Source organism: Sinocyclocheilus rhinocerous, unplaced genomic scaffold (assembly GCF_001515625.1).
Source record: "Sinocyclocheilus rhinocerous isolate Xijiao unplaced genomic scaffold, SAMN03320098_v1.1 scaffold170, whole genome shotgun sequence".
Taxonomy (NCBI): domain Eukaryota; kingdom Metazoa; phylum Chordata; class Actinopteri; order Cypriniformes; family Cyprinidae; genus Sinocyclocheilus; species Sinocyclocheilus rhinocerous.
In genome coordinates this window covers 219,809-230,890 of record NW_015639772.1, presented here as the reverse complement: position 1 = coordinate 230,890, position 11,082 = coordinate 219,809, and the positions used below count along the sequence as shown (strand labels likewise).

Genomic DNA, 11,082 nt, shown 5'->3' with positions numbered 1-11,082 from the left:
TATATTACTATTTATATAAATAGATATTAATAATATTTTTAATTTTAAACTAATATTATATTAATATAAGTATTAAATTGTAATCTGTATTTAGACATTTTTCGATGTGCATGCTTTTTATGTTTGTTTTTTTGGGATATAATTAAAACAATAATCCATGAAGTATTTAAAAATATATATATCGGCAACTGCAATATGAATTGTATTAAATTAAATGTAATAATTATTATTTTGAAGAAAATTGTATTTTCGTCAAGTAGTGTAGTTCATTCAGTTAACTTGTTTTGGACTGCTGAACACTGCCTAACTAATACAGCAATATTTTTCTTTGCACTCTAGGCTTCACTGAAAAGGATGCTGATGAAATCAAGGGGATATTTGTGGACACCAATCTATATTTCCTCGCACTCACCTTTTTTGTGGCCGCCTTCCATGTAAGCTTGTGTGTTTTACACAGAGATCCATCATATTGTGTTAATGCTGTCTGAGCGCTGTTCATATGGCAGATGCTGATGGGATTTATATTTCACTGCATTAAAACAATGCTGGTTTTTTTTCAGCTTTTGTTTGATTTTCTGGCTTTCAAAAATGACATCAGTTTCTGGAAACATAAGAAGAGCATGGTTGGGATGTCCAGCAAAGCAGGTCTGTCAACACCCTTCCTGATTTACACGCCTGTAATACATGCAAACTGTTTTCCAGAAGTGAAAGGCTGTTTTGTGTTAGTGGAAATATGGTCAAATGAGCAACCATAGAATTTTATAATGTATTATAATCAGGATTCAATTAATTAATTGCCATTTAAAATTAAAATAAATGTTAACTTAAAATAAAATATATAAAAAAAAAACGTAAATGTATTTTATTTCAGCTAGTGACCATGTCAACATTTCTCAATTTTAGTTTAACTTCAAGTGCTAAAATAATTAAAACTAAAACTGAAGTAAAAAATAATAAAAACTATATATAGCTACTAAAAATGGCAAACAGAACAAAATTACTAAAACTAAAAACTTGAAATAAAAACAGAAAATGTAAAAATACAAACAAATTCAAAATTTATCAAAAATATATTTAAAACGGCATTTCAATAATAATAAAATATCACTTGATATTTTATTTTATAATTTTTTTTATAATTATGATACGGAATGCACGTTACTTTCAGTGTTTTTAATTTTTTAATTTCTTGTGAAATTTAAAAAGTGGTTAAACTGGAATTTATAAATATAAAGTATATAAATTATAGTAAATAAATATTCTAGAATAATAATATATTTTAATATAATATCTAGTTATAATATAGTGCATTATCCTCTAAGTATATGCAGTTTCAAAAAATATGTGACCCTGGACCACAAAACCAGTCATAAGGGTCAATTTTTTGAAATTGAGATTTATATATCATCTGAATAAATAAGCTTCCCATTGATGTATGGTTTGTTAGGATCGGACAATATTTGGCCGAGATACAACTATTTGAAAATCTGGAATCTGAGGGTGCAAAAAAAATCAAAATATTGAGAAAATCGCCTTTAAAGTTGTCCAAATGAAGTTCTTAGCAATGCATATTACTAATCAAAAATTAAGTTTTAATATATTTACAGTAGGAAATTTACAAAATATCTTCATGGAACATGATCTTTACATAATATTTTTGGCATAAAGGAAAAATCAATAATTTTGACCCATACAATGTATTTTTGGCTATTGCTACAAATATACCCCAGCGACTTAAGACTGCTTTTGTGCTCCAGGGTCACACATAGCTTCATTATTTTTTTGGTAATTGTTACATTTTATTTTTATTTATAAATGTGGAAAATAGTTCGATATGGTTGCATCACTTATCAGAATATGAGCCAAATGATTCATCCAAGTGAGTTTGCATGCATCAGATGATTGGATGTGGTTTAGTGTCAGTGTGGGTTGATTGTGTGTGTGTCTCAGTGCTGTGGAGGTGTTTCAGCACCATTGTGATCTTCCTGTATCTGCTGGATGAGCAGACCAGTCTGCTGGTTCTGCTTCCTGCCGGGATCGGCTCTTTGATCGAGGTACAGTGACACTCATGTTTTTGTCTTACTCGTCGTCTCTGCTGCAGATGTCTTTGCATCAAGTGGACATAATGAGCATACGCCTGCAGCTTCTGTCTTTGTATTCTTGAATGCCTTGCGCTCTTGTTGTTTTTCAGGTGTGGAAAGTGAAGAAAGCGTTTAAAATACACGTCATATGGAGGGGCTTGACTCCCACATTCCTGGTAAACTCTTTGTGGTTTTATTACTAATAGTTAACAGTGATTATTCTCTAACTCTAAATTGTTTGTGGTCTGTCCTTCAGTTTGGGAAGATGGACGAATCAGAGAAACGAACAGAGGAATATGACACACTGGTGAGTATGAGCTTCACCGCAGTCTTCTGGTGATGTTTAGATGTCTGTGAAGTTACAGCTGAATGTTGTTGGTCTGAGCAGGCGATGAAGTATCTGTCGTATCTGCTGTATCCTCTGTGCATCGGCGGAGCCGTTTACGCTCTTGTGTTTGTCAAGTACAAAAGGTAAGAGTCACATCATGCAGTTTTGAACATTCTTGGCTAAAAACATTTTGTTTTTGCTGAAAAAGTTATCTGAAGTGCACAACTGATGACTATTTGTTGTGTGTGAACAGCTGGTACTCCTGGATTATTAACAGTTTAGTCAATGGTACGTTTCACTTTGTAGCGTTCTCTGACTGATTGATTGATTTAGAAGCATTAATGATGGAAATGTAATCGATCGTTTGTTCTCATTCAGGGGTGTACGCCTTTGGATTCCTCTTCATGCTGCCTCAACTCTTTGTAAATTACAAGGTTTGTTCAGTCTAAAACACTGCTTCCATTCAGATTAATGAAATAATGTTTGATTGAATGATCAATGCTTTTGTGTTAACAGCTGAAATCAGTCGCTCATCTGCCCTGGAAAGCCTTCATGTACAAGGTGAGAGACGAAGGCACAGTCATAAAGCTCTCTGATGCTGTTTGCGTTATTAATGCATGATATGTGAAGAAACATTATTTGTTTTGGTAGATAATACTGCTTTTAAAGTAACGACATGGCTCTGAATTGAAAAAATATATCTTTGAATTGTATTATATTTGTCACACACATACATATACATGTACTAGTATATATATATATATATATATATATATACATTCAATATCTAAAAATATTCAATTTTATATACAGTTTATTTTATTGTTTTTTTCTTTAATTCTTTTAGCTTTTTTTTTATCTTATATTTACATTTTTTATATAATGTTTTATTATGCATATAAATTTTTTATAATGCATATTATTTTATGCATTATTTTAAATACATTTTGTATCAGATATCAGTTTTTTTCCCCTATATAACAAATTTCCTTATTTTCTGTTGTGCATTATGCATTATTTTAAATTTAAAAAAATTATTTTGTAAATAAAACAACATAAAATCTAACAAATTAATCAAATGAATACATCATATTAGTTGTCAGGCTTAATAAATTATATATATTTTACATTATTAATTTTTTATTTAATTCTTTTAATTAGTTTTTTTTAAATGTTTTTATTTTTTTCCTTTGCAAAGGGTATCAGATGCATGTTATTTTGTAATGTAGCAGTTCTCCATTTTTCCTATTGTGCATGAATATTTATTTAATAAAATAACAATCAGTTTAATAAAATTATTTCTCGTATTAGTCATCTGATTTAATAAATTCATTATTGACTGCTAATATTGACAAACAAATTCTAGATCATTGCATATCTTTAGGTTTGTGTTTCAGTAATGGAGGCCTATATATAGTGTTCTTCATAATTTTAACACTTATGTTTCTCAACAGGCTTTTAATACATTTATCGATGACGTCTTTGCATTCATCATCACGATGCCCACGTCACACCGGTTAGCGTGTTTCAGAGATGACGTGGTGTTCCTCGTGTACCTCTATCAGAGATGGTGAGAAACCACAGTCAAACACTGATCCAGAGCTGATGTTTAAATCCATATAGATGTTACATGAGATGCTGATGTGGTTTCAGGCTCTATCCAGTGGATAAAACCAGAGTGAACGAGTACGGCGTGTCTTACGATGAAAAGCCCAAAGGAAAATCCCATAAAGACTGACATCCTGACAACAGAACAGCTCCGCATTATCTTAAGATCAGTCATCGGATTCAATAACAAAGGACCATACAGCATGTGTCTGTCTGAGCTCAGTTGTGTCTTCTAATCAGAGAAACTGCACAGGCTTCTCGCTGTTGACTCGACTTTATCTCCTTGCTATATCTCCTTCAGTTATAGGAAAAAAAAAGCTTGGTTTAATTTTACAGAATGTATTTCAATGGGACCTTTAATTCAGTCTCAGATAGTGTTTTGAAATCAAGACCATGTCACAAGGGTGCCAAAAGACCAGAGTTTCAGATGAATTACGTGATTTGTTTTGAATATGGATTCATTTGAGTAACATGACTGTTGGTTGTGTGTTCAGAGAGAATGATGTACGTTTGTTTTTGTGTTTCATTCCATTAAAAGTGTTTCTGTGATTCAACTGCTTAATTACAGAGACTTAATTAAACAGTTTATGCCTTCTATGGCCTTCATTTCTTTATGTAGCTTTTATGCTTTTCACTCGGTAATTTTTGACTATATTAACTATTGAACTATTATTGGCTACGAAACCACCAGTGGTTTATAAAAATAAGTTTATTCATAAATGTAAAGTACTAAGTATAAGTACTGTGCTATTACCAATGTTTTTTTTTTAACAGAATATGGTAATTTTATAGTACCATGGTATTAACATGTGATGAAATCGCTGCAGCTAAAAGGTTTTTTTTTTTAGTTTAAAAGACGAATTATTCTTGAATTAATATTTTATGAAAGTTTGATTTTATGTTTTGCTTTTTGCGCATTTTCCAGTTATATATTAATTTTATATCTAATATATTCAGCGCTCTCATAAACACGCGGATATACAAAATAATTGACAGAAGAGATGAGCCAATCACAGCTTTCGGTCTCCACGCAGATCCCGCCTACTGAAGTGACGCGCAAGGCTATATAAGCCATCGCTCCGCCCCCCTTCGGCCTTTTCCGTACACTGGCAGCGCTGTGTTTGAGGTGCTCGGTTCTTCTCACGAAGCTAAGGTCTTTGAATCCGGCGACTAGCACCGTCAAATTTTGGCATCCACGTCTAAAACATTAACCTGCTAAAAGTACAATGGCATCTGTGTCCGAGCTGGCCTGTATTTACTCCGCTCTCATCCTCCACGATGATGAAGTTACAGTCACGGTGAGGGCGGTCGGGTTGAGCCGCGGCGTGAACATCCGGGACACCGGCACTATGTCTAATCATAAATGAAACTTCTGTGATTTTGCGCGTTTTACATTTCCATATATAGCTTAGTTTATTATTTACAGGGCCAGTGTGGTATTAGACGCTTAATCTGATGTGTTTACACGTGAAAACAACAGTTTGAACGCGTTGTGTGAAACTAGTACAGAGAAGCGCGCGTTTTCTGTTGCTGTTTGTTAGCTTATTAGCTAATTTTACTGTTATTCAAGGCAGCCTAAGTGTTTTACTTTCAAATGCCGAGACTGTGATATTTATCATACACTATACAGTATTATCACCTTGTAACATTTCTGTACCATGGTAATGGCACAGTACTGAAGTACGTTGCATGATGGACCTTCTGTTGACCATTACAATAACAGTTACATATATCATGGTGTCTACATGTGCTACTACGGTATTTGTCCTAGAGTATCATATTGTACTCTGTTACTGCTGTGTTTTTTGTTTGACAGCACCATGATTAGCATCTGATGTCACCACTTTACCTTTGTATTACCACAATATTACTTATTTTGTTAGGAAAACATCCAGATAGGGTCACGAACTGATGTTTTTGTTCTCTTTTGATTGTTTCTGCAGGAGGACAAGCTGATCGCTCTGATCAAGGCCGCCGGTGTGTCCATCGAGCCCTTCTGGCCTGGTCTCTTCGCTAAGGTGCGTTTATTTCCCAGTCCATGATGGAAACACTTGCACTTTTTTGGGGGGAACCTTGAACATTGAAGCTTGAGAAGTGTGTTGGGGTGAGGTCTGATGTCACTTCCTGTGCTCAGGCTCTGGCCAGCGTGGACATCGGCAGTCTGATCTGTAGCGTTGGAGCCGGTGGTGGAGCCGCTCCGGCCGCTGCTGCTAGTGCTGCTGCTGCTCCTGCAGGTGGAGATGCACCAGGTAACCTCTCGCTCTCCTTCAGGTGCTTCATATGCACTGAGATTCACTTTCTGAACTCGTTTTCTGTTTGCATTACAGCCAAAGAGGAGGAGAAGAAAGAGGAAAAGAAAGAAGAGTCTGAGGAGTCTGATGATGACATGGGCTTCGGTCTGTTTGACTAAAACAGCTCTTTTAATAAAAAACTTTGAAACTCTCAATACTGTTTGTGTCGTTGCTGGGTTGGGGTTAACCAAACTATTCACTTGTCCTAAAGAATTTTACGTTTTTCACTTTGTTCCTGTTTCTTTCAAACCATAATCTGAGATGCTAATGTCTCATTGGGTTTTTTTAATGCAAGTTCAATCATGTTTTGGGTGACGCTTTACAAAAAGGGTTCGTTTGTTAGCATTTGATAATTAGATTGTATAACAAACTAATAAAAAAAAGTACTTAAGCATTTATTAATCTTAATGTGAACTTTGGTATTTAATACACTACTCAAAAGTTGAATGTTAGTTCTCAGAGCTATTAACAATGTTAATAAAAATGCAGCTGTTCATAAATACTGTAACATATAAATTGCTCATTGTTAATATTAATGCTTTAAGACCTTGTTAAATGTTGACATTTTTGCTGTGCACCAGCTCATGCTATACATAAAACCTTCCTGCGTGTGCAACCTCGAGTTTCTAAAGAATCTTCCACTTTAAAAATGGAAAAAACATTAATCCTTTGTGTATGAAGCAGTTTATAAAGTGTAAAAAAAAAAAAAAGATGGAGCCTACATTAGCCAGAAGTTTAAAAGTCTTCACATCCATGGGTTTGTGCAGTGTTTTGTATATTTTTAAAGTTAGGCTTATGTTATAGGAATAAGTCCACCTAAAAGAACTCGTTAAATATCACTTGCATATTTATTAATACTGTAGTCATTTTTACTTTACAGGTCGGTGCATTCACATTTATTTTACATTTATTCATGTAGCACCGAGATTTTTCAGAAATGTAAAAAAAAAAAGGCCAAACATTTTCTAATTATGATTATTTTGTCCAACATGACTTTAATGCTTAGCATTTTCCTTACACAATGCAACGTGATTAATTTTGATACAAATGTGTAATATATGAGATATAAATATAATTTATGAAATCTAAAAATATTTTTCTTGGCATCAAAAAAAATTGAAAACTCATAAATTAGCAAACGCTTTTTATCCAAAGTGTGTTCAGTTTGACCATGATTTTAGTCGACATTTCATTTCAGAGCGTGACTAGAATTTTTTTTCTTAGCTGCATTTTAAAACAATCAACTAAAATAAACACTAAATGAAATAACTGATAAATTGAATAATTTAAACTCCTTAACCCAACCATTACCTTTTATTACGCACCAAAAAAGTTCAATCAAAAGGACTAATAGCTATCCAGCAGAAATAAAACCAAGACCCATTCAGATAAAGATAATGATAACCTTTTATTAGTTAAAAGATCTGTACAGTTGCTTCTTCCTGAGAATAATTTATATCAATGACAAAATGGATTTCACGATTGTTCTGTACACAAAATTAATTCTAGTCCGAACTCAAAACGGGCCACTTCAACCCTAGTGTGGTAAAAAAAAAACAACATGACATGATTTTACAGAATTAAGTCTCTTAAAATCAATTCAGAAGGCAGCTTCGATTATAACAATTGATCAATATGTGCTTCAAGTGACTGATATGTGACTATATTGGCATTGGAATTGCCCTCTGTTTCATACAATAGCTGCGATTCCTTTAAAAGATCTGTTAAATATGACTGTGGTTTGGCTTTGAGTCTGTTCATGAGAGGCGCGTCGGACCCCTGAGTTTCTCAAGAGGAGGTTGTTAAAGCACCTTGATCACCGAAGTCTGAGATCAACTAATATATAAAATCATTTGTGATGTTGAGAAGCCTTTGGATCATTGGAAAACCATTATTGGAGTTCATTGGGTTCCAGCTGCAGGTTCTCCAGCGCTGAGAAAGTTAAAGCTGAGAAAGCGGTTATAAAACGATACGTCTGCAATATCCTCTCCGCTCCACCAAATGCACCAATCTCTGTAATGAAGGTGTATTTGTGTAGGGTGTGCTGTGTTGAAGGTCCGGCTGATGATCCAGCATCAGGAGGAGTCAGTGCATCTTCATCCGCGCCTGGTCGATGATGTCCAGCAGGTTCTTGGCGTCGACGGCGAGCGCGTGAGCCGCGGTCAGCATCTGCTTCTTGTAGTCCTGCTGCAGGCTGGTCAAGACGTACTGCTGCGCCAGACGCATCTTACCGATGAGCTCCGCCAGGTCCGAGTTCAGCAGGTCCGGCTGATGATCCAGCATCAGGAGGAGTCAGTGCATCTTCATCCGCGCCTGGTCGATGATGTCCAGCAGGTTCTTGGCGTCGACGGCGAGCGCGTGAGCCGCGGTCAGCATCTGCTTCTTGTAGTCCTGCTGCAGGCTGGTCAAGACGTACTGCTGCGCCAGACGCATCTTACCGATGAGCTCCGCCAGGTCCGAGTTCAGCAGCTTCTGAGCCATCTCGATCTGACACAAACACAGCACACGTGAGGCTGCATGATTCATCAAATACAAGTGCAGCCAAAAAAAAAGAAAGCATTAAGGGCTCCATGCATTTTTATGGCAAAAATAAAAGCTTGATGGTTTAAACATTTGAAGAAGACGAAATTAAGGCAAATATTTGTTTTGCTGCTTTACAGTTGTACTGTAAAATAAAATTATTATATGTGACCCTGGAGCACAAAAGCAGTTTTAAGTCGCTGAGGTATATTTGTAGCAATAGCCAAAAATACATTGTATGGGTCAAAATTATTGATTTTTCTTTTATGGCAAAAATCATTAGGATATTAAGTAAAGATCATGTTCCATGAAGATATTTTGTACATTTCCAACCGTAAATATATCAAAACTTAATTTTTGATTAGTAATATGCATTGCTAAGAACTTCATTTGGACAACTTTAAAGATGATTTTCTCAATATTTTGATTTTTTTGCACCCTCAGATTCCAGATTTTCAAATAGTTGTATCTCGGCCAAATATTGTCCGATCCTAACAAACCATACATCAATGGAAAGCTTATTTATTCAGCTCTCAGATGATGTATAAATCTCAATTTCGAAAAACTGACCCTTATGACTGGTTTTGTGGTCCAGGGTCACATATTATTTTAACTTGATTTTTAAAATTTTTTTTATATTGGAATATTACAATATTATTTTGAATGAATACACAACATCATATTATTTTATTTAGTAATAATAATAATAATACTAAAAGTAGTAATAATACAATTTTATAATAGTAATATTGAATAATACTAAATAATAAACTATTGTTATTTATTATTATTATTTAGTCATATTAACATGTAAATCACAAGATTTTGGGCCATATGGTCTAGCCCTACAAAACTGGAGTTTTTTTTCTCTCTCCATATTTTAAATAACTATTCCCCAAACTATACATTTTCCCCAAATCATGCATCCTGAATTGACAGTATGATATACTGGAGCTGGAAGAAATATAATATAATTAAATAATTACCTTTATTATAAAATTTTATTTATTATTATTATTATTAACGTGAATTAGTATGGAGATGAAATTATACACATTTCAAACTATAGTATGCCTATAGTATGTTGGGGCATCCAGCGATCATCTCCAAAATATTTCTAACAAAATTTTAAAAAAAAGTTTTTTTTTTTTCTTAGCATAGTATGTTTTGTAATTTTTATTATTTTTTTTTCTAAATATTGCTATTTATATTTTATTGTGTATTGCAGTTTTAGCTTTAGTTCAGTGTCAGTATTTGTTTAATTCTAGTTAGGAATTTTAGTTCAGTTTCTGTTTTTTTTTATTTTTAGTTAGGAATTTTAGTTCAGTTTCAGTATTTGTTTAATTCTAGTTAGGAATTTTAGTTCAGTTTCAGTATTTGTTTAATTCTAGTTAGGAATTTTAGTTCAGTTTCAGTATTTGTTTAATTCTAGTTAGGAATTTTAGTTCAGTTTAGTTCGAATTTTAATTTCCCTTAAAAAAAATTTCATCCAATATTTCTATTTTATTTTATTTCAAGCGTTAGGTTTCGTTTTAGTTAATGATAATAACATTGCTGCAAAAATAGTATACGAAAATATATAGTAGAGTAGTATGTAGGGCTACAACAAATTATATACTGTATATATATATATATATATATAATTAAATCACTAATAAAATTATTAATTCAAAGCAAATAATGCAACGGTTAATGCTACAAAAATCATTTAATCTTTAAATAACTAAATTTAAAACTTAATTGAGTTTTGAAAATTGAAATTGAAAATTAGTTTTGTCCCAAGGAGAATGGAAAAACACTATTCCGGATAAAGATTTATTCCCAAAAAAGCACCGATTAGTCCCTGATGTAACTCTAGAGGCGAGTCTGAGCATGTCTGACCTCTCTGTGAGTGCTGGCTGGTAACACTGGGATGGTCTCGTCCACCGTCGCCAGTAAAGTCCTGAGCGCCAGTCCAACATCCTGAGAGGAGACACCAGAGACACCCATCAAACACACGTCACACAGAGACAGCCGTCACGAGAGCATCCCAGCATGCCCTGCTGCTGACCTTCACCATGGGGACGTACTCCTCGGGCGGCGCGGGCTGGATGCGGCTGGACATCTCGATCACGGCCTTCACCAGCCCCGTCACGTGCTCATACACCTTATCACTGGAGCGGTCCAGGTTTGCTGTGGGAGGAGGACTGATCTCCTGAGGCTGGATCTGACAGTGAGGACAGGACTGGATCAGGATGTGATCAGCAGCACTACT

The 11,082-nt window shown here is 34.4% G+C and overlaps 3 protein-coding genes across 4 annotated transcripts in view; 2 read left to right on the top strand and 1 right to left on the bottom strand.

Moving 5' to 3' along the window:
- The window catches only part of clptm1l (CLPTM1 like), an 11,654-nt gene extending 7,042 nt beyond the window's left edge, over positions 1–4,612 (top strand). For both annotated transcript variants that reach the window (XM_016567590.1, XM_016567589.1), the window contains exons 7-17: positions 340–434; positions 561–645; positions 1,951–2,054; positions 2,192–2,257; positions 2,338–2,388; positions 2,470–2,552; positions 2,663–2,697; positions 2,788–2,843; positions 2,926–2,970; positions 3,864–3,979; positions 4,063–4,612. In XM_016567590.1, the coding sequence (XP_016423076.1) occupies positions 340–434; positions 561–645; positions 1,951–2,054; positions 2,192–2,257; positions 2,338–2,388; positions 2,470–2,552; positions 2,663–2,697; positions 2,788–2,843; positions 2,926–2,970; positions 3,864–3,979; positions 4,063–4,147 (821 nt within the window). In that variant the 3' untranslated portion in view covers positions 4,148–4,612. The remainder of the gene's footprint in view (positions 1–339; positions 435–560; positions 646–1,950; positions 2,055–2,191; positions 2,258–2,337; positions 2,389–2,469; positions 2,553–2,662; positions 2,698–2,787; positions 2,844–2,925; positions 2,971–3,863; positions 3,980–4,062) is intronic.
- A 488-nt stretch (positions 4,613–5,100) lies between these two features.
- Positions 5,101–6,463, top strand: rplp1 (ribosomal protein lateral stalk subunit P1). The gene is made up of 4 exons (XM_016567596.1): positions 5,101–5,315; positions 5,961–6,035; positions 6,152–6,266; positions 6,345–6,463. The coding sequence occupies exons 1-4, from the start codon at positions 5,244–5,246 to the stop codon at positions 6,425–6,427; spliced, it is 345 nt and encodes a 114-aa protein (XP_016423082.1). The 5' UTR covers positions 5,101–5,243; the 3' UTR covers positions 6,428–6,463.
- Positions 6,464–8,574: 2,111 nt separating this feature from the next.
- Positions 8,575–11,082, bottom strand: LOC107751825 (focal adhesion kinase 1-like; the record flags this gene model as incomplete). The annotated part of the gene is made up of 3 exons (XM_016567594.1): positions 8,575–8,795; positions 10,710–10,790; positions 10,879–11,082. Coding segments are annotated over 3 exons (480 nt in total), but the record flags the coding sequence as incomplete, so codon positions are not given.